Source organism: Argiope bruennichi, chromosome 2, assembly GCF_947563725.1.
Source record: "Argiope bruennichi chromosome 2, qqArgBrue1.1, whole genome shotgun sequence".
Lineage (NCBI taxonomy): Eukaryota > Metazoa > Arthropoda > Arachnida > Araneae > Araneidae > Argiope > Argiope bruennichi.
This window is the reverse complement of record NC_079152.1, coordinates 120,513,259-120,533,709: the sequence shown is the minus strand read 5'-3', so window position 1 is coordinate 120,533,709 and position 20,451 is coordinate 120,513,259. Positions and strand designations below refer to the sequence as shown.

The following is a 20,451-nucleotide window of genomic DNA, read 5'->3' as shown; positions in this document are numbered from 1 at the left end:
AGAAAAATCTAGCAGTTTTTTTTTAATTCCTAAACTGATTACAATTTCGCTATAAACAGATTACATACCGTGAGTATATTTTTCAATAATACGTATTGATTACAATGCCATAGTTAAGGCTAATTGAATTTTTTTTCAAAGACTAATGAACATAGTTTACGTATGTTAGAAAATGTATAAATAAGAGCATATGATACTTTATACATATGGTGTGATACGCTTTAAATAATTCTTCAGTCTACTTTAGTAACTGAATCATTTATTTTCTAATTAGCAAGATGATTATGAAGATGATTTTAATATGTGAAGGAAGTGATAAGGAAGAAATGTATTAAAACAAGAAGATATGTGATTGTCCAGGAGGATCCTTTTCACCTATGGGTGGTACATTTCTAGAGGAAATCTTTTGCTTAAGAATTCCATTGCAAATTTTCAATAGATAATTTCTCTAGCTCCAGTCCAAATTTTCTCTCCTGATATCTCGTAACGAATGGTAACTGCTACCATCATCGAAAGACCTCTAGTGGAGTCAAATTACCCCACATACACATAACTATAATACAATATATTAATATGGTTAATAATGGATAAATGGTTTCTTTCATTCCTTTCACTCCTTTCTTTCATTCTATTGAAGGTGATATATGACATCCTATGAAGCTGATATATTTCATACAAATAAATATCTCAAATGATGGATTTCAAAATTATTGTTGCCAATAGCTACTACTAATATCAGTAATCATCTTTTTATTTCAAGATAATCATGCTAAATTCCCGATAAAATTGCTTCAATATTTCCAGAAATTTCATTAAGAAATCTGAAAGTCATCAAAATGCTGGTATCGGTTGTTCTAATATTAATCAGTCAATTCTTATAGTCGGACGCTTCTTTGTCAGCTCAGCGATAATATTTACAATCGACTGAACATTCTAGTGCAGTCGACAATATATTATCTTTTTTGAAAGAGATCCTCCTCTTTATCTTTAGATTAGAAAAAGATTACTTTAAAAAAAACCTATTATTGAGCTATTATCTATATCATTCCACCTCGAGGAAAAGAACTAGTTGACAGGAATCGGTTTTAATGATTTAAAAGGTTTTATTTATTATTTCAGGTAAAAATCATACATTTCTCTTGTACTTATTATTTTAAAATCATTTATGATTTTAGAATTTTTTGCTTACATACTTGTGTTACTTTATTTACTAAGACGTATCATTTGTATCATTTTAAATGCTCATCAAAGAAAATTTAGATGCAGCTTTTGAATTGTAAAATCAGCTATAAAAAGGGCAACTCCTTTCTTTCATTCTATTGAAGCTGATATATGAGATTCTATGAAGCTGATATATGACATCCTATGAAGCTGATATATTTCATACAAAGATCAATTTAGTATTTTCGTTTAAAAATTAATTGATATTTCAATCAATAATCAATTATTACGCTTATTTAATTTGATGTAACTAAAATTTCGAAAAAACAAGCGATACGCAGATCACTATATTCTTGTGTATGAAATTCGTTTTATTTTCTTCTGAGTAAAATGTGTCATTAATAAATAAAATGTGTTAGTGCAATTTAAATAATGCAAATTTATACTTTAAGGACTTAATAATAATAATGCTATTAGAAAGTATGATAGCAGTAACCTCGAGAAGAGAAAAAAATGTTATAAGAAATTGTTTCAGTGCAATTAGTAACATCTGTTCTTTTCCAAATTTTAATTGCAACTTTAAATTTTTTCTAATTTCTTAGTAAGTAGTAGTAAACTAATTATTGTCAAAAATGTACCTGCTTGAATCCACTGATCTACAATAATTATAACAGATTGAGACATAGACGTGTTTGCTGGAGGGAGAGTTGGTAGATTCAACTGATATTCAGCCCAAAGGAAGTGGAAGGATGAGGAATAATTATTATCAAAAATGTACCTGCTTGAATCCACTGATCTACAATAATTATAACAGATTGAGACATAGACGTGTTTGCTGGAGGGAGAGTTGGTAGATTCACCTGATATTCAGCCCAAAGGAGGTGGAAGGATGAGGAATAATTATTATCAAAAATGTACCTGCTTGAATCCACTGATCTACAATAATTATAACAGATTGAGACATAGACGTGTTTGCTGGAGGGAGAGTTGGTAGATTCAACTGATATTCAGCCCAAAGGAGGTGGAAGGATGAGGAATAATTATTATCAAAAATGTACCTGCCTGAATCCACTGATCTACAATAATTATAACAGATTGAGACATAGACGTGTTTGCTGGAGGGAGAGTTGGTAGATTCAACTGATATTCAGCCCAAAGGAGGTGGAAGGATGAGGAATAATTATTATCAAAAATGTACCTGCTTGAATCCACTGATCTACAATAATTATAACAGATTGAGACATAGACGTGTTTGCTGGAGGGAGAGTTGGTAGATTCACCTGATATTCAGCCCAAAGGAGGTGGAAGGATGAGGAATAATTATTATCAAAAATGTACCTGCTTGAATCCACTGATCTACAATAATTATAACAGATTGAGACATAGACGTGTTTGCTGGAGGGAGAGTTGTTAGATTCACCTGATATTCAGCCCAAAGGAGGTGGAAGGATGAGGAATAATTATTATCAAAAATGTACCTGCTTGAATCCACTGATCTACAATAATTATAACAGATTGAGACATAGACGTGTTTGCTGGAGGGAGAGTTGGTAGATTCACCTGATATTCAGCCCAAAGGAGGTGGAAGGATGAGGAATAATTATTATCAAAAATGTACCTGCTTGAATCCACTGATCTACAATAATTATAACAGATTGAGACATAGACGTGTTTGCTGGAGGGAGAGTTGGTAGATTCACCTGATATTCAGCCCAAAGGAGGTGGAAGGATGAGGAATAATTATTATCAAAAATGTACCTGCTTGAATCCACTGATCTACAATAATTATAACAGATTGAGACATAGACGTGTTTGCTGGAGGGAGAGTTGGTAGATTCACCTGATATTCAGCCCAAAGGAGGTGGAAGAATGAGGAATAATTATTATCAAAAATGTACCTGCTTGAATCCACTGATCTACAATAATTATAACAGATTGAGACATAGACGTGTTTGCTGGAGGGAGAGTTGGTAGATTCACCTGATATTCAGCCCAAAGGAGGTGGAAGGATGAGGAATAATTATTATCAAAAATGTACCTGCCTGAATCCACTGATCTACAATAATTATAACAGATTGAGACATAGACGTGTTTGCTGGAGGGAGAGTTGGTAGATTCAACTGATATTCAGCCCAAAGGAGGTGGAAGGATGAGGAATAATTATTATCAAAAATGTACCTGCTTGAATCCACTGATCTACAATAATTATAACAGATTGAGACATAGACGTGTTTGCTGGAGGGAGAGTTGGTAGATTCAACTGATATTCAGCCCAAAGGAGGTGGAAGGATGAGGAATAATTATTATCAAAAATGTACCTGCTTGAATCCACTGATCTACAATAATTATAACAGATTGAGACATAGACGTGTTTGCTGGAGGGAGAGTTGGTAGATTCACCTGATATTCAGCCCAAAGGAGGTGGAAGGATGAGGAATAAAATATTTCTCTACAACTTTCTTATTATTGCTGGCGATATATAATATAAATCCGACAAGTTATTGTCTCGCTAAGATAAAAAAAATTTTGTACCAAAAGTTTTTTTTTTTTCAATTTCTAGCCTTTGGAATTAATTTAAGAATATATTCCCTCTTCCCTTGGAATTAATTCAGAATCTATTCCTATTTATTCACTACTGACTTTTTTTCAGACTAGGCCAATCGTTGGAAATGAAAAACCTGCAATTTTTCTGAAAAAAGCATTCGTTCATAAATGATGTTGTCTTTTCCTTTCTTATAGACTAAGAATTAAACTTTTATGAATTTATTAATGGAAATATTAGGGTGTATGTAGGGATTGCAATATCGGACCAAAAGTTCAATACCGGTATTCGGTATTTTTTAGATTTTAATATCGGGATAGCGGTTTTAATGCAGGTGGTAGAAATTTTAGAAAAAGAAAGAAAACACAGGTGTTTCTTTGTTTTATTAGCCAGTTTTATTAGGGGGTGTAAATATCACAAAAATAATTTTTAACCTATAAATTATAACAGTATATAAAGAAACACAAAAAAGTAAAGGAACATCTTATTTATTTAAATCACAAAAATGTGTAAATATCACTATTCAGTCTGGGGTACTAATACAAATTTTTGAAATGTGATCTTAAAAAACATAATGCATCAATTGTACTATCATAAAGCCTGGAACGTAATTTTGTGCAAAAATTACCTTGGCGCAGCATGGCCAAATCTGGCCCTTGCGCCAAAAAAAAAAAAAAAAAAAAAAAAAACCAAACTAACTTGTGCAAAAATTACCAGCTTTCGAAAACGCTCTTTCGGCTTCTACGTTAGTTGGTGGTACAGTTAGCAATGCACAATATACTTTTTCCAAGTATTTACCTCTAAATCCCTCATCTTCAAATAAATCGATTTCTCGTCGGATGGTTTTGGTTATAGCTGCTTTCTGTATTGTATTTCGGTTTGTTGAATTTCTAATTTTTGTTCGATAATTCTAATTTTTGTTCAAGAAACAATTCCTTTTCATTATCGACATTAGTGTCTTCATAATCTTCGGTTACCGAATTCTTCTAAATGTAGATAGGTTTGTGAGTAAAAAATTTTAAGAAAATATACTATAAACTTGATCAGATTTGAATTGGTTAGTCTCTTTTCTTCTTTTCCATTTTCATTTTTAAAATCATTATAATTATGTAAACACCGTAAGACATTTTCTATTTCGGTATGTCTTTCTTCTGTGCGATTTTTCATTATAATATATAATTCTTTAGATAGTGATGTGTGCTGTTCTTTCAGTGACTGCAACATGAAATTTATTGTTACATTAGCTGTTAATAAATTAAAATCTCTTCGACATAATGCCTCAACAGGCAGTTTTATTGGAAGTAGAACTGATACAGGTCTGAATATTAAGTCGAATTCGCTATCTGAAAAATTAATTTGCAGATTTAAATCGATTATTGCTTTTTGGATTGGATTTCTCAGTTTCAAAAATCGTTCCATCATTAGGAGTAAACTATTCCAACGTGTTTTAAAATTTAATATTAACATATATTCTGTCTTATTTTCAGTTAGTATATATTTTTGTAATATGGTGTTTTCTGCAGGGGAACGTTTAAATATCTTAACAATTTTTCAAACTTTATAAATTATAGGAAGCAATCCTTGATGGGTTAATATTTCATACTCATTAGCAATATTTTCTTCAACAATTACATTGTCATTATCTTCATTGTCAATTTCACTGTCACTCTCTTCAAAGTCGGAATCCGAAGTTTCTATATCCACAGTATTTGGATTCTTCTGTTCTTTATTTTTTTGGTATAATACATCTATTACTCCTAATTGAATTTCATTTTCATAACACAATTGCTGATTTGCACCAATCAAACTTTTTTCATAACTGTTGTACCATCACTATTTATGGATACAATATCTTCTTTCAGGGATAATCTAAGTTTCGCTAATTTAGATTTGAGCATTTTTACATAATTTAGATTTAAGCATTTTTTAGATTACACATTATTTGGCTGGCATACTTCCCGAGACATGTGTAAGTCCTATATTCCAAAATAAAAGTTATGAATGAATATTTATATTTAAATAGCGTCTATTTCTTGCACTTGTCCATTCATCAAATGTAAAACTAAATTTTTCATCATTTACTTTTAATTGTATTAACTCTTGTTTCAAAGAACTGCGAGCACCGTTACTGTAATTTATAACATTTCATCTTATAGTGTTAATCGATGTTGATAGATTTTTAAAACCTCTGGTGGATAGTGATTTTCTTAATTCAGTAGAAGTGCAAAACACTTGAAATGGCAAACCATCTAATGCTGTCATTTTACTTATAATTTCATCCAAATTATCATTTTTTTTTCAAAATAATCTAAAATTCCTGATGGCTTGAACTTAGAAACTGTGCTTAAATTTGTATCTTCATCGCAATTATTCTTTCCTCTTTAACAAATTTGTATCATGTTTCGTTTTTAAATGTGTATGGAGTCCGCTTGTACTTCCTCCGTTCACTTTAATAACTCTTGAACATTTTTTACATTGTGCCACCATGTTCTTTTTATCATATAAATAATGAAACTAAAACGAAATATTATCAACTGATTTTTTTTATGTTTTTAAAGTTATTCTTATTCATTATTACGGGTTATTATTTATGAGTATATATATATATATATATCCCTATGTGTATGCTTTCTTTTATATACTTTGAGGATGAAAATAAAAAAAAAAGTTATCGTCAACCGATTTTGTGGATTTGCTTTTGGTAATAACTGGACTCTACCATGTTATTCTGCTCATTACTCCAAAAAGCAGGCATAAACTAAAAAGACAAAAAAGTCACATGAAAGAAGCAGGCGTGAAAGAAGCAAAAAGATATTATGAATTTATTGGCTGTTCAGATATTGCACCGATGATATTTTTTTTCGAAGAAGCAAATTTAACAATCATATGATTACTTCATTAGACGCATTTACTCTCCTCATGTAGTTAATCCTAATCACCTTAAAGATTCCTTTACAATCATTTATCACCGTATCAACGCATGTATGATGAGTTTGTTTTCTGTTAACAATGGAAGATAAAATTAATATAAAATAAATGCAAAAATGATAATGGTAATGTATTAAAAGATAATATTTCATATTTAACATAACGATAATATCAAAATTAAAAGTTTTATATTGTATAATTTGTTTTCTAAAAGCTTTCTCTTTACTCTATTCTGTTTTCTAAAAGCTTTCTTTTTAGTATATTTTGCTTTCTAAAAGTTTTCTATTTAGAATATTCTATTTTTTAAAAGCTTTCTCTTTAGTATAATCAGTTTTCTAAAAGTTTTCTATTTAAAATATTCTATTTTTTAAAAGCTTTCTCTTTAGTATAATCAGTTTTCTAACAGATTTATTTTTGTTTTGATTTATTTCATGTGGAGCTTGAATTTTTGTGTCCTATTTTTCATTCACTTCCTGGTGTGCTAGAATTTTAAAATTTTGCATATTTGTATTTTCTGGATAAAAACTATTTAAAAGTTTTACTATATTTACTTTAAACTATGTTTGGAAATTAATTATTAATTAATTTCAATACATATGGAGCCATATGGCTGTATATTTTAGAAATTTTTAATTTGAAATACCATAATATTAATAATAAGACATTATAAATCAAATATATAAAATAAAAATTAATTAAAAGGAGGAAGTTTCATTTTTCAATGCTCAAACAAAAAAATGCTTTGAAAAATTGTTTGTATTAAATTTATTTATTATAATATTTTAATAAATATTTTTCTTATTTTAGATAATTAAATTGAGGTCATCATGGCTACAGCCGAAAAAGTACGTCTCTATATCCATCTTATATACCCTGCAATAATTAAACATGATGCTAAAGAAATTAATTGAATGAATTTTTAAAAAATACTTTTCTTAGTGTGCTAAAATGTTAAATAAAAATTATTTTTAAAATTATCAGGAGATTTAAACATTATATTAATTATCATAAATTTATCCATCTATTATACTGAAATTTTCTACTTGCATCTTTTGTTTCGCAATCAAGACGACATTCGGAAATTTAAACAAAAACTCTTTCATGAATGTTTTATTTGTATGAAATAAGTATTAGGCCAGTTGTCATTTGCCTTTCAAATAAAATAATTAATATAAAACATTGAGAAGCAACAGTGGCTGAATCTACAATATCAATAGTATCAAATATATATTATATACAGGGTGCGGCAGAAAAACCCATACAAACAATTTTTAATATAACTTTATTACAAATAAATAAATTAAGAAAATATAAATAATAATAATAATAGACTTTTACTAATAAATAAATTTAATTAATTTCAAAATGGTTGTCTTTTGCAGCGATACAGAGGTGCAAACGCTTATTGAAATTTTCAGTAATGGGCCGCAAGTCTTTTACCTTTAATTTATCCCATTCCCGCCGATGCAATTGCTTTAGAGAGTCGAAATTTTTGTATGGTTTAGTGCAAGCCCTAGACTCCAAAATGACTATACACTATAATCCATAGGATTGAGTTTCGGCGAGTATTGGGCCCACTTTCCAGATGATATCACTTCCAGAAAATGCACTTTGCACCACTCTTGTGTCTTTTTGGCCTTGTGTGCGGCTACTGGGTCTTATTGAAATGTCTAGTTTATACTGCCAAAGTGCTTTTTGGCCCACGGAAGTTCAACAGCTTCTAGAATGTCCCTGGCGAACTTTTCTATTTATTTTAACTCGCTCATCCAAAGAAAACCAGAAGTGTTTTTCCGCTTCGACAAATTCCGTCCCAGATCATGACCGACTTTGGATGTTGGCGATGTTCAACTATTGCCGAGATACTTGGAGCGCCTACAGACCATATCCTATCGTTCTGGGAGTTATGAGCTTGTTGGACAGTAAAGAATGAAAAGGAATCTCTCAAACGCTGACTTGCGGCCCGTCTTCAAAGTTTTCGGCATCTTTGGAGCTTCAGGAGTTTGTTTTCTTCAATGAGAAGCTGAATTTTTTGGAATTTTTAAAGCTTCAGTCCAAGCTCTGCTTTTGTAACTCGTCGCACTGATTGGTCACTTATTCCCAGTTCCCAAGTGGTCTTTCTCATGAAAACCTTCGGATTTCGTTGAACTCGCTTTTTGATGACCTTACGGTTATTGAAAGTGTTCACCGTATGTTTTCCTCCACTTCCTGGACGTCGACCATCATTCCCAAGCTCTATGAAATGACAGATTGCATCAGACACTATTTGCCGAGGCACAGTAATCAAACAAATGAGTTCACTCTGTCATTTTTTTTTTTTTTTTTTTTTTTGCTTAAACAACTCTAGAATAGCAGATCTTTTCCTTGACATTGTAGAAAATCCAAAAAATAATACATAAAGTAAGAAATATATTATGCCGGCGTCCTGGCATAGGGGTAGCGCGTCTTCCCCGTGATCTGGGCGTCCCGGGTTCGAGTTCCGGTTTGGGCATGGTTGTTCTTCTGTTGTTCTATCTGTGAGATGTGTGAATGTGCCTTCCTGTAAAAAGGGGTTGTGCAAGCGAATGAGTGATGCGTGGGTAGCAAAGTCGTACTCTTGGCCCTAGTTGGCGCTGCTATAAAAAATAAGAGACGTCCCCCTCAGGCTTAAATCGCAGTCTTCGTAACAGCGGGCTTGTCAGTGGCAAGTGCCATAAGAAACAAACAAACAATATATTATAAAATATTTTATACCTGAAGTGGCATACAAAAAGAAATAAACACAAATTAAAAAGTAATTAGTTAGCTTCTTTTCCATAATGCAATAACTTTGTCCAAGTTTTTTTGCCGCACCCTGTAGTATCCTGTAGTAAGGAAGGAATGAAAACTCTTTTTTTTTTTTTTTTTTGACTTCTTCCGATGCTTGGAAAAAAAGGGAATTTTCGCCCATCCAACAATAAGTATAAGACCCTCCGAAAATTAATGGGGGTGCAGGAGAATGGAAAGCTGACTTAAGGACGATCGAGGATGAATGAATGACCTTAACAAATTCTTGGAAGTCCACACTGAAGATAATCGTTGAGAAAATGAAAATAAAAATGTCTTCGAACACAACATTATTTTTAAATCCTTTAATGGCATATATTATTAAGATAATTTGAATAAAGTAAGCACATTGACAGATTATGCTACGCAGTGAATGGGGTCAAGTAACAATGTCGACAAAATGCCACACATTTTCTTACATTAATCGTTTTATAGATTTAAAGACCTTATTTTAAAATTTATTTCAGCCGATACAATGCCGTGCAGCAGTGGCATGGGAGGCAAACAAACCGTTTTCATTGGAAACGGTTGAAGTGGCAGTTCCTAAAAAGGGGGAAGTTAGAATAAAGGTAGGTGTTTTGAGTGAATTACAATTAAGCAACTTTTCTTTAACAATTAGGGTTTAAAATGGTAATAAGTAAATCTTTGTATACATTTCTTTATCATATAATGACAGCTAAAATTATCCTAGCATAAACATCCACACCAAACACATTCATAGCGACCTCCCATAAATATATGGGAATTTTAAAAAAAATTATTACTTCCAATAAACGTTAAACGCAATGGACATCTTCATTCATGGAGCCTGTGCAACAAACTGCTTTTAATACGATGCATGATTAAATATATTAAATTTTTGTATTTTTGTATTTTTTTTAAATTTCTTTCTTTGATCATTGATTCATATAGCTTTAAATAAAATACCAAGATAATGCTATAGACGTGAGTAAGAAATTTACTTCAAAAAAAATAACCAGCTGGTGTTTCAAGATATGTTTTCAAAATATGTGATGCGTATAGATTTTGTGGGAATTTTTCGGATGATGGAAATTATTTGTCAAATAATAACATATCTTTAGATTTAAAAAAATCTATCCACGAACCAAAACGATTAGCAATACTCTCGAATTCCGTTGATGTTATGGGTGAGCGTAAGAAATTTATTTAAAAAAATAACCAGCAGAAGTTTTCATTTAAATTTCCTCAACATGTGGCCCGTTTCGAGTTTGTCATATAGTGGTGAGAATTGAGACATGGGATATTTGCACTTTTCTTTGAATTTCTCTTTTTGATCATTAACTCATATAATTTTAAATAAAAAAAATAAGTCCAAGAACGAAAATAATTAACAATGCTCCAAAGTTTCTGTGCTATGATATTTATTTCAAAAAATAACCGGCAAGAGTTATTTTTATACATTTTCACAGTATGTTTTGAGTTTGCCATATAATGGTGAGAACTAAGATATGGAATATGTGTACTGAGATCGTTGGTTGGCATGGTTTTAAATAAAAACCAGTGGGAGTGATTTCCAGACAATTTCTCACGTACTCTCCAATTAGATCTTATCTCTTTCCCCCCGCATAAAATTACGGGCCTTGGGTAAGACCACAAATAACTTATATGGCATTAGCAAACAATACTTACAAAGTATAGATATTTGCTAACATTTTTAATGAATCTGTTGTGCGAATATATATATATCATGAATGACTTTTTCCAGACCAAATGAAACAAAAATTTGCCACGAAACTACAGCTGTAATCACGTGATAACATACCGAATTTCGTTATTTAAGTTATTCCATTAATGAGCTATTGAGTGCGAGAGTAAAGACTGACTGATGATCAATCCTTTCACAGATTTGGTTTCAAATTTGATAAGTATCTAAATTTAGGTGCTAAACCTGAGTGTCAAATTTCAGCTAACTAGCTCTTTTCAATTTGGAGTTATCAAGTATGTAACGAACAGTCAGATAGGCAGACTTCCTATAAATGTATTTAATTCAAAATGTAGTGGTTAGTCCCCTGGAATAATTTTTCAATTCTTTTCAAATTTTATATCCATACTTCCATTTAGATGGCATCTACAGGTGTATGTCATTCTGATCTGCACGTATTGGAAGGAATCGATAAGAACTATCCTTTCCCCAGTGTTTTTGGGCATGAGGGAGCAGGAGTGGTGGAAAGCATAGGGGATGGAGTCACCAGCGTAAAACCAGGTAAGAAAAATTGAAAAAAAGCAGCTTTTCTTGGATTTCAAATTACATTATTGGGAGCGTTACATTTCGATATCACGATTCATAAATTTTATTTTCATATGTTTAAAAACAATCGGATATTTTTATCACTTCATTTAAATGCAAACGAGATTTAAATTACAGATACCTAGAAAAATAATTTGTTTCGATGCTGTCATCATTTTTTTTTAATTTATTGAATGTTAAAAGATTTTTTCTTGCTTTCTTTTCCTTATCATTTTTAATTTAGAAAAACCGTGGTATTAGCCCATGAGTAAAAGGACTGATAATAAATAACCGCAGAAACTATTAAATTTTTATTATTTTTATTTCTTCTATACCAATGTGGATAAATTTACCTGTTAAATAATTCAATCTCTGTTCTGAAAAATATCACTTTTAGAATCGTAATCGTCTGTATGAGCGGAAGAGCTAAAAAACGTTGTAAATTAGAAGATAGGTTTGTAGTATTAACACAAAAATGTTTCATGCATAAAAACTATTTGGGAGAAATCCGCAAATGTGAAGTTTATCTGTCTGCCTGAAGTCTGTCTGACATTTGTATTTTTAGATGCTAACGTAAATACCACATCTAAAAATATAAGCTCAAAATAGAATATTTGCCTTAATAATTTTTACCCCAATATTTTAGATGTGTATCAAATTTTGAACAAACTTCATCATCGAGTTTGCTATCTTAATTGTAGATAAATGCCAAATTCTGGAGCTATACGGTGGAAGAGAAAAGGTCTACTGATTCAAATATATTCAGAGGTGATGCTGAAATATAGTATTTAGAAAGTTGTTTTGAAAGTTTAATTCTCGCTAAATTACTCAGGATTGCTGTAGTTCACCTTCTCAGATGGCTTTAGATCCGATTGCATAGCTTCAAATGAAACCAAAATTCTCTGATTATAGCACAGGGAAGACGCTTTGTGAAAATCGAAAAAGAAAATTAATTACAATTTTCATCAATAGACTTCGTTTTCTCAATACATGAGAAAATTTTTGTATATTTATTATGATTACTATTACTGAATTGAATTTAATAATTTATTTCAGTTTTTTTAGTTAGGCTAAAAGCGCTGTCGAAATTTAATTTTGAATTTAAAATCTTTTTTCTTTAAAAAATACCATTTTTATGTAACACGGTGCATTATTTCACCTTACTCTCTCATTTAGAATTTCTTAAAAAGCACATTTCATGCAGCTCCTTGCAATAAGGCGTTATTTTTTTTTTTTTTTTAAATCTCTCCAACATGATCATCTGATTTAACGCCATGCGATTTTTAGTTCTTAGTTTTTATTTTTATTTTTTATTTATTTATTTATTTTGAAAATCTGTATATTTAAATCATTTATCAGACAATCCTTGATTCGCAGTAAAATACTGATCTTCGCATGTACTTAATCTCAGAGAACATTTCTCGCTGAGCAGTACAATGCAGAGTTTTCAGGAAAAAAATTAAATGTCCATTCATTAAGCATAATGCTAACTATTGTTTTTGTTTATTCGTCTCTGTAGTTTAAATTTAATTTCGTAACCCTGTTTAATGATGTTTTAAACGGAATTCCCTCCCTGTGGAACAATGTTATCTCCGAGGCTTAGCAGAGCTCTCATACCCTGGTGACATGACCGTCTTGGACTGGTCCTAGACTGATTATCCTTATCCGAAAAAATCGCCTTAAATACTTATACAGCGTCACCTATTCATGAAAATCTTAACCTACCCCCCCCCCTTTCATTAATCATATAACCACTAGTGAATTGCTGTTTCGTTTGGAGCCATAGAACTGGCTCTAAAGTCTTTCGAAATTGCGAACTTTTATCTTAAAAACTTTATACTTAGAACTGCAAATTCGGTACACATCAATGCATCTTAAATACACTCAATTAGTGAATTTTATATCCAAGAAAACACGAACAGAAAAGAATTTGTGCAACGTCTTATAAATTTAGGTTTTTCAGATATTCTTATTATGATCCCATTTCTTGAATATATTTTCTCTGCGTGGAATTTCTTCTCAGAGCAGAAAATGATGCTCTAATTTTACGAATTAATGTGTCAATGCTTTTATTCCAGGTGATAAAGTTGTGTTATGTTTCGAAAGCTTCTGCGGAGAATGCGAGAATTGCAAGCACACTAAAACTCATCTATGCAAGAAAACACCGGTAGCATTAATTTTATTTTATTTTCATTATTGATTTTTTTTTCATTAAAATGTGGCATTTTTTAAAGTGTGAAATAAAAATATACTTTTGATGAAAAATGCAATTTCTCAGGAATCCTCATATATAATGTAAGGAATTTTCTAGATATGCAGTAAAGGTATTATTTTCTCACTTTTACGACAAATGTTTAGTTTTAAAATTTAATTATTGTTTCAATATTATACAATAACATATCGGTACTTGCTTTAAAAAAGTTAAAAATATAACTTTTAAATAAATTTACTTTAGTAGCATAAAATTTGTAATAATCAACGTTGTTAATTAAAGTTTTGATATACGTCTTTGCATTCACTTGAAATTTTACGTCAATGCTTTCAGTAGCTGGGAATGTTATACTCATGAGCCTTAACCATTACCTTACACATTCCCTTGATTAATTATTTAATTAATAATTTTATTTATTTGCGTAGTTAAAACATTACTAATGCACCTTATTTCAGAGATATTCTATCATTTTACCTCTTATCAGAGTAATAATAAAGAAATGTAAATTTTCTTTTTTCAGAGAAACAACTTGCAAATGGATGGTACTTCTCGAATTACCTGCAAAGGACAGAAACTTAGTCAGATGAATTCCATCAGCACATTTTCTGAATACACAGTAACTTCTGAGTTCAATGTGGCAAAGGTGAATTAGGAACTTTTATGGATTTTTTACATAATTTATTTTAAAATTATAAATTCGTTTCTTGAAATTCTAAATGCTTTAGGTTTGTTTTGCTCTTCGCTGAAATAAAATTGTTGAATTATTGCAAAAATAAATTTATATTATTAATTTAAGATTTAAATATTCTCTATAGCGTTGACAAAGTGTTCCCATTATCTCCTGGCGTCTCTTTATTTGATTCTCTGTCGTCCCTCCTAGGTTAAATAGCTCCCATATTTATAATTCCAAACTCTCTTATTCTTTTCTATGCATAATATCTAAATTTAGTGGGTGATAAAATTCCCACTAAATTTATCTGAAAGTGTTTATAGAAGAAAATATTTGTTGTCCAAATAATAAATATCAATACAATAAGCTGTACTTTCATAAATATCAATTTAATCGCTATATTAGGCCGTTATAGCCTGTTTGGCAAGGCATTGGACTCGCATCCCTCAGGTTGTGAGTTCGAACTCCGCCGGCCGAAGACTCTCCGTGGGTGGTGGTGGCTGACGCACGCATAAATCTATCGTGGTCACAAAGTCCTCCATGTTGAGATAATACCACTGAGTGTTCTGGTTCAGAGGTATTCGTTCTTTGATTCAAGTCTAAATTACGATATACGGCATGAATGAAGTCCACCACGTATAAAGGGTTGTGACGCGTGAGTGTGTGTGTGTGCCACCTTCATTTGAGCTAGAAGTCAGACTCCTGCCCTCGGGTGCTCAGGTGTCTTTACCCTCAGAACCTACTGCGAATAAACTTGGCTTAAAAATAGTCACACAACAACAACAACAGTTGCTATATTTAAAATATTAATTATTAAGTAAAAAATATTTCTTTAAATTCCTTCCAGGTAAATCCCGCAGCCAATCCCAATATCTTGTGTTTGGCTGGTTGCTGCATTCCCACCGGTTACGGAGCAGTTATGAATGCTGCGCAGGTACCTCGGGGTGCAACCTGTGCCATCTGGGGTCTCGGAGGTGTAGACATGTGCGTCGTAATGGGATGTAGAGATAGTGGAGCATCCAAGATCATTGGAATTGATGTCAATTCTAAAAAATTCGACCTAGGTAGGCATTTAAATCCCTTCTAATACCTTTTTAGGAGGTTAATGATAACAAGAATATAAATTTTTGAAAATTATCCAAACCATTTCTTAAACTTTGCAATTTTCGCAGAAAGGTTGTACTTTTATAGCTAAACCAGCCGGTCTCCCCTAACTTTCTCTCATACTCTCTAGTAAATTTGCAATGCCATGTGGCATGACAAAATTGGAAATTCCATTGTTCATGCCGTGTGGTATGAATGCTTCATGTGGCACTAGCATATAATAATTACGAAATATTAACTTTTGGCGTGAATGTAGCATTTTTACTGAATCTGTCGTGTGATACTTGGCGAGTTATTTGGAGATTAATCCCTGGTATACGTATAATAAGTACAAAAATCAAATTTATATTTTAAAATGTCTCTATTAACTGATTGAAATCAAAATTTGGCACAAAGCTGCACTTGTAGACACAAAATCTTATACCAAGCTTGATATATTTAAGGCATTGCGTTTTTGAATTTTTGTGTGTACATGTTTCTGAAAATATATACCGACAGATAGTCAACCTGTAATTGGATTTGGCTCTAAATTTTGAAGGTGCTTACAATATAGATGTTGACTTTGTGTTCCAACTTTCATCTATATAGCTCTCTTCATTTACTAAGTATCATTTTAACTTATATTCGAACAGTCTTATATCCGAACAGACGGGCAGACGAACTTATACTGAAAAGATTTAACTCAAAATTTGATAGGAATCAGCAACTTTGATGTAAAGACAGTATATTAAATTTCATCTGTTTAGCTCAAAGCATTTTTTGAGTTATCTTTGTCTCAGACAGACAGAAAAACGTATATTTTCCAAAAATGTGTTTTTCGAAATCAAAGTAATCTAAAACGTGTTGATACGTTAAAATTTCAAATTTGAATTTTTTGACGATTAATATACTTTCTGTATACTATGCATACGAGAAAGTAAAATTACTGATATAAATTTCGTTACTGTGATATATGTAAATTTCCTTCTTAATAATAATGATAAAAAGTCTTTTGGGTGAACCTTCTTCACTTTGCATTCTAAAGATTTTGGGTTTGAATTTGAAAAATAGAATCATTGTATATGATGCCATTCAAATGACCACAACCATTACTGCTGCAATTCTTTTAAGAAAATAAATTAAAAGTGATTTTCTGCAGCGAAGGAACTGGGTTGTACAGATGTTATAAATCCAAAGGAAGTTAATGTCCCCGAAAAATTAGCAGAAATGACCGACGGAGGCCCAGACTTTTGCTTCGTTTCTGTTGGATTGATTCCGGTGATGGTAAGTCTCATTTGTTTGCTTTATTGCTGTTCAGTATTATGAAACTGAGCCTCACAGAATCTCCTTATAGAAGTCTGATTTTTATTTCCGGTTATCAGGAAGAAGCTTTTAATTCAAGTCATCCACAATGGGGCAAAACGGTTATCATTGGATTATCGAATGTTGGAGAAACAATGAAAGTTGGAATCTGGGACCTTATATATGGTAGGAAATTAGTTGGAACAAGTTATGGCGGTAAGCATTTTTTTCTTTTATCTGTGTGAATTTTGTTCTTATAACTGTATAAGCTATCAATACGTTTTGAGTGATGATTAATTTTTTTTCCAACCGAATACTTTAAAGACAAAGATGGTGGCAAAATCTTATTACTTTCAATGAGCAATTCTTGCATATATATCAATCTATTTCGTGTTCTCGGAAGCGGCTCTGACGATTTTTATCAAATTTTATACTTAGATAAGGTTTTGCTTTTTGATTTTATTTATATAGATGTCTTTCCTGGTGAAAAAGCGCGATTTTACACACAAAAAACAAATGTCTTTTTTCTAAATATTGACATGTGACAATACACGAGCTGCAAAAGCGTGTCAGAGATGGAGTAGAGGTTTGGACGTCGGACTCCCATGCTTTTTTTTTCTATTGTTCGATTCCTCGTTTGTAATTCATTTAGATTTCGCTTATAGCTTTAAACAAGTCATAGGATACAGTTTTATTTAAGATTTAAAAAAACTGCTGAAAGAAATTTGATCTCTTAGGCACTACCTTAAAATCTAAGGAACTAAAGCTCTCTTAATTCTCTCTTAAATTTTATTTTAAATTTATTGTTCTGATTTCTAGTTAGACTATTAAAAATAAATTGAAATTTCAAAGCTCTTAAATGTATATTTAAAAATTATATCCAAAGATAAAATTTTAAAAGCATGCTTTTATTAGTATGCTAAGATGCAAAAAAATGACTTTTTTAATAAAAATTTGGAAGCATGAACTAAAATATTTATTATTGCCAGAAGTTGGTGTAAATGCTCAAAGTATATTACCATTTCAACTACATTCATATTTTATCATAATTTTTAATTAATTTTAATGAAATTTCTTTCAATATACATTTTTTATTACTATATCATATTGCTATTAGTGTGTGACATTTTTACAATTTATAGCTTAATCTCCCGATTTTTGACGAAATAGTTTTCTACATTTGAGAACATTAAAAGCTTGATTTTGCATGCAAAATTTTTTTATTTTTTATTTTTATTACATTCTATCTTACTTATTTAACACATTTCATAATCCCTTTTTTTACTATCACTATTATGTAATTTTGAAATTTATATTTCTGAAATGCATAAACAGACAATTATTTCGTTTTGAATAAAAACTATAAAAAATTAAATAATTAATGCTTATTTAAGAATATTAAATTATTTTATTATCATCATTCTAAGAAGCCTACAATTGAAAAGAACTTCAGAATTCTCGCTCAACAATATTTGTGTGAAAATTCGTTTATAAAATTCTATCATAATAAAAATGAAAGTAAAATCACTTTAAATAAAAGCATATAAAGCATGACGGAAGTAAAATGAAATTGTATTCCAATTTTTTGTTTTAAATACAAATAAAATATATTTCTTTAGCTACAAACGTCTCTTTTTCAGGCTATAAAACCAGAATAGGAATTCCAAAATTAGTCGAGAAAGTTCTGAACGGAGAGTTAGAACTCAAGAAGCTTATAACTCATCGACTGCCTTTGGAGGACATCAATGAAGGATTTAAGATGCTCACCACTGGAGAATCGTAAGACTTCTAACTTTAAAGTATTGAAATATAAAAATTGCATAAAGCTATCAAGCTAATGCATAAGTTGTACTGTTCATAATGTATAATCCTTTAAAAAAGTATCCTAACACTTCTTGTTTCTCAAAAGTCAATTATCATACATTAAAACCAGAGCTTTGTGGCGTCCAAGAAAAATGGATTTCGTTTGAAATTAAAATTCGCAATTTTCAGATTATGTTACTCAAACCTATAATAAAATATTTCTATTTCAACGAATCAGGAGAAAAATTACGGGAAGTTTAAATTCGGCCTCCTAGTGTTAAATGAAATTTGCTACATTTCTAAATGCTATAGATCAATTATAATAAATCAAGTTTCGTATTAAATTAATATAAAATACCAATAAAAAATTGATTTTTTTAATTTAATCAAGTATTTATAATTTTACAAGTAATACAGGTACTATGGTTTCTGTTTGAACTAATTCCAAGTAAAAAATATGTTAAAAACAGAAAAAAAAATTCAAATCACAGGCAAATATAAAAATTCCTGTCGGTTAATTGCCACAAAATTATTTTTCTGATGAACCTGGTCAAATTTTTGCCAAATCATGTATCCATTTATAAAACTCTATTTTATAAACATAAGAAAATTCTTTTTTTCTGTTTTTAACAGAAAATAGTTATAAACATAACTATTTGTTTGTATTCATAGATAATAGGAAAGAAAATAAACAATAAAAATTTAATGAAAAATTTCATGTACTATAAATCAAGGAAATTTAGTCCATTACCAAAAAAATCCACTTAATTTCATTTAAAAAAGATAATTCAATGAACCCAAAATAAAAGTGTTTTGTACAGAACATTGACAAAAAATGAGCAAATGCTTTGTTCATTAGATTTCACATCTTAAGATTTTATTTTTAAAAGAACAAACATGCTTTACTTAGTAAACTTGCTTTCCTTTTCTTTTTTTAATTATGGATTTTGCGTTATAATTTATATTTTGAAATTTTAAAAAATATATATTATTATTGAGTGCAATAATTTTATGAATTATCTTTCAGGTTAAGAGCTATTATTGACTACGATCTGAGGAAATAGATATTTTCAGAACAATTTTAAAAAAATGTTGGATGTTACTGTGATCTGTGGACATAAAATAGTATTTGATTTTTATTGTAATCTTCTATAAATAAATAAAATGCATTTTTGAATATATCTAATTGATGTTTCAAAGAAGAAAATTTCCTAAATGAAATTATTATTATTATTTGCATTATTAGCAATTCCTTGTTACAATGTACTTTTTGGATTTAGAATGAAAATTTGAAAGAATTATGTAAATTTTTATGATTTTCTTGAATGATGCGATTGCTGTTTGGTTCAAAATCAAGAAAAAGTTGAAAAATGATTAATCCGCAAGCATGATTGGCAGATTTAAAATTATTAAATTTCAAGATAGAAAGATGGCTTTGAGCATTAAAGAATAGAAATTAAGATTTTTTTTTCTCAATAGAACAAAATTTTACACATTGTCCGTTTTTAACAATATATTCGGTTTTTGGATTTTTGACTTTATTTGTTTCATAGTATCAAAAAGTGTCACTTTGAAGCCAGAGGTTCAGTGGCTGTATGTGAATCAAAGTTTCGGCCGTAAAGCTCTTCTGTTATTAGATAGTGGATCAAGAAGTTCAGTTATTCTCTTTTGGTTTTCTGATAGTGAAGAATCTTAAACTT

General features: G+C 30.4%; 1 protein-coding gene across 1 annotated transcript; it reads left to right on the top strand.

Moving 5' to 3' along the window:
• Window positions 1-975: 975 nt before the first annotated feature.
• Window positions 976-19,932, top strand: LOC129960844 (alcohol dehydrogenase class-3 chain L-like). Its single transcript, XM_056074525.1, has 11 exons — window positions 976-1,119; window positions 7,439-7,476; window positions 9,901-10,002; window positions 11,516-11,657; window positions 13,760-13,848; window positions 14,414-14,536; window positions 15,411-15,627; window positions 16,806-16,930; window positions 17,029-17,164; window positions 18,589-18,727; window positions 19,779-19,932. Exons 2-11 carry the CDS (start codon window positions 7,459-7,461, stop codon window positions 19,813-19,815), a joined length of 1,128 nt encoding a protein of 375 aa, XP_055930500.1. The 5' UTR covers window positions 976-1,119; window positions 7,439-7,458; the 3' UTR covers window positions 19,816-19,932.
• Window positions 19,933-20,451: the final 519 nt, after the last annotated feature.

Bases quoted from the DNA above. Each gene is read 5' to 3' on its own strand.
- LOC129960844 (XM_056074525.1), top strand. The intron at 11,658-13,759 runs GTAAGAAAAATT...CTTTTATTCCAG, and splicing joins AGTCACCAGCGTAAAACCAG to GTGATAAAGTTGTGTTATGT. The intron at 17,165-18,588 runs GTAAGCATTTTT...TCTCTTTTTCAG, and splicing joins AGTTGGAACAAGTTATGGCG to GCTATAAAACCAGAATAGGA.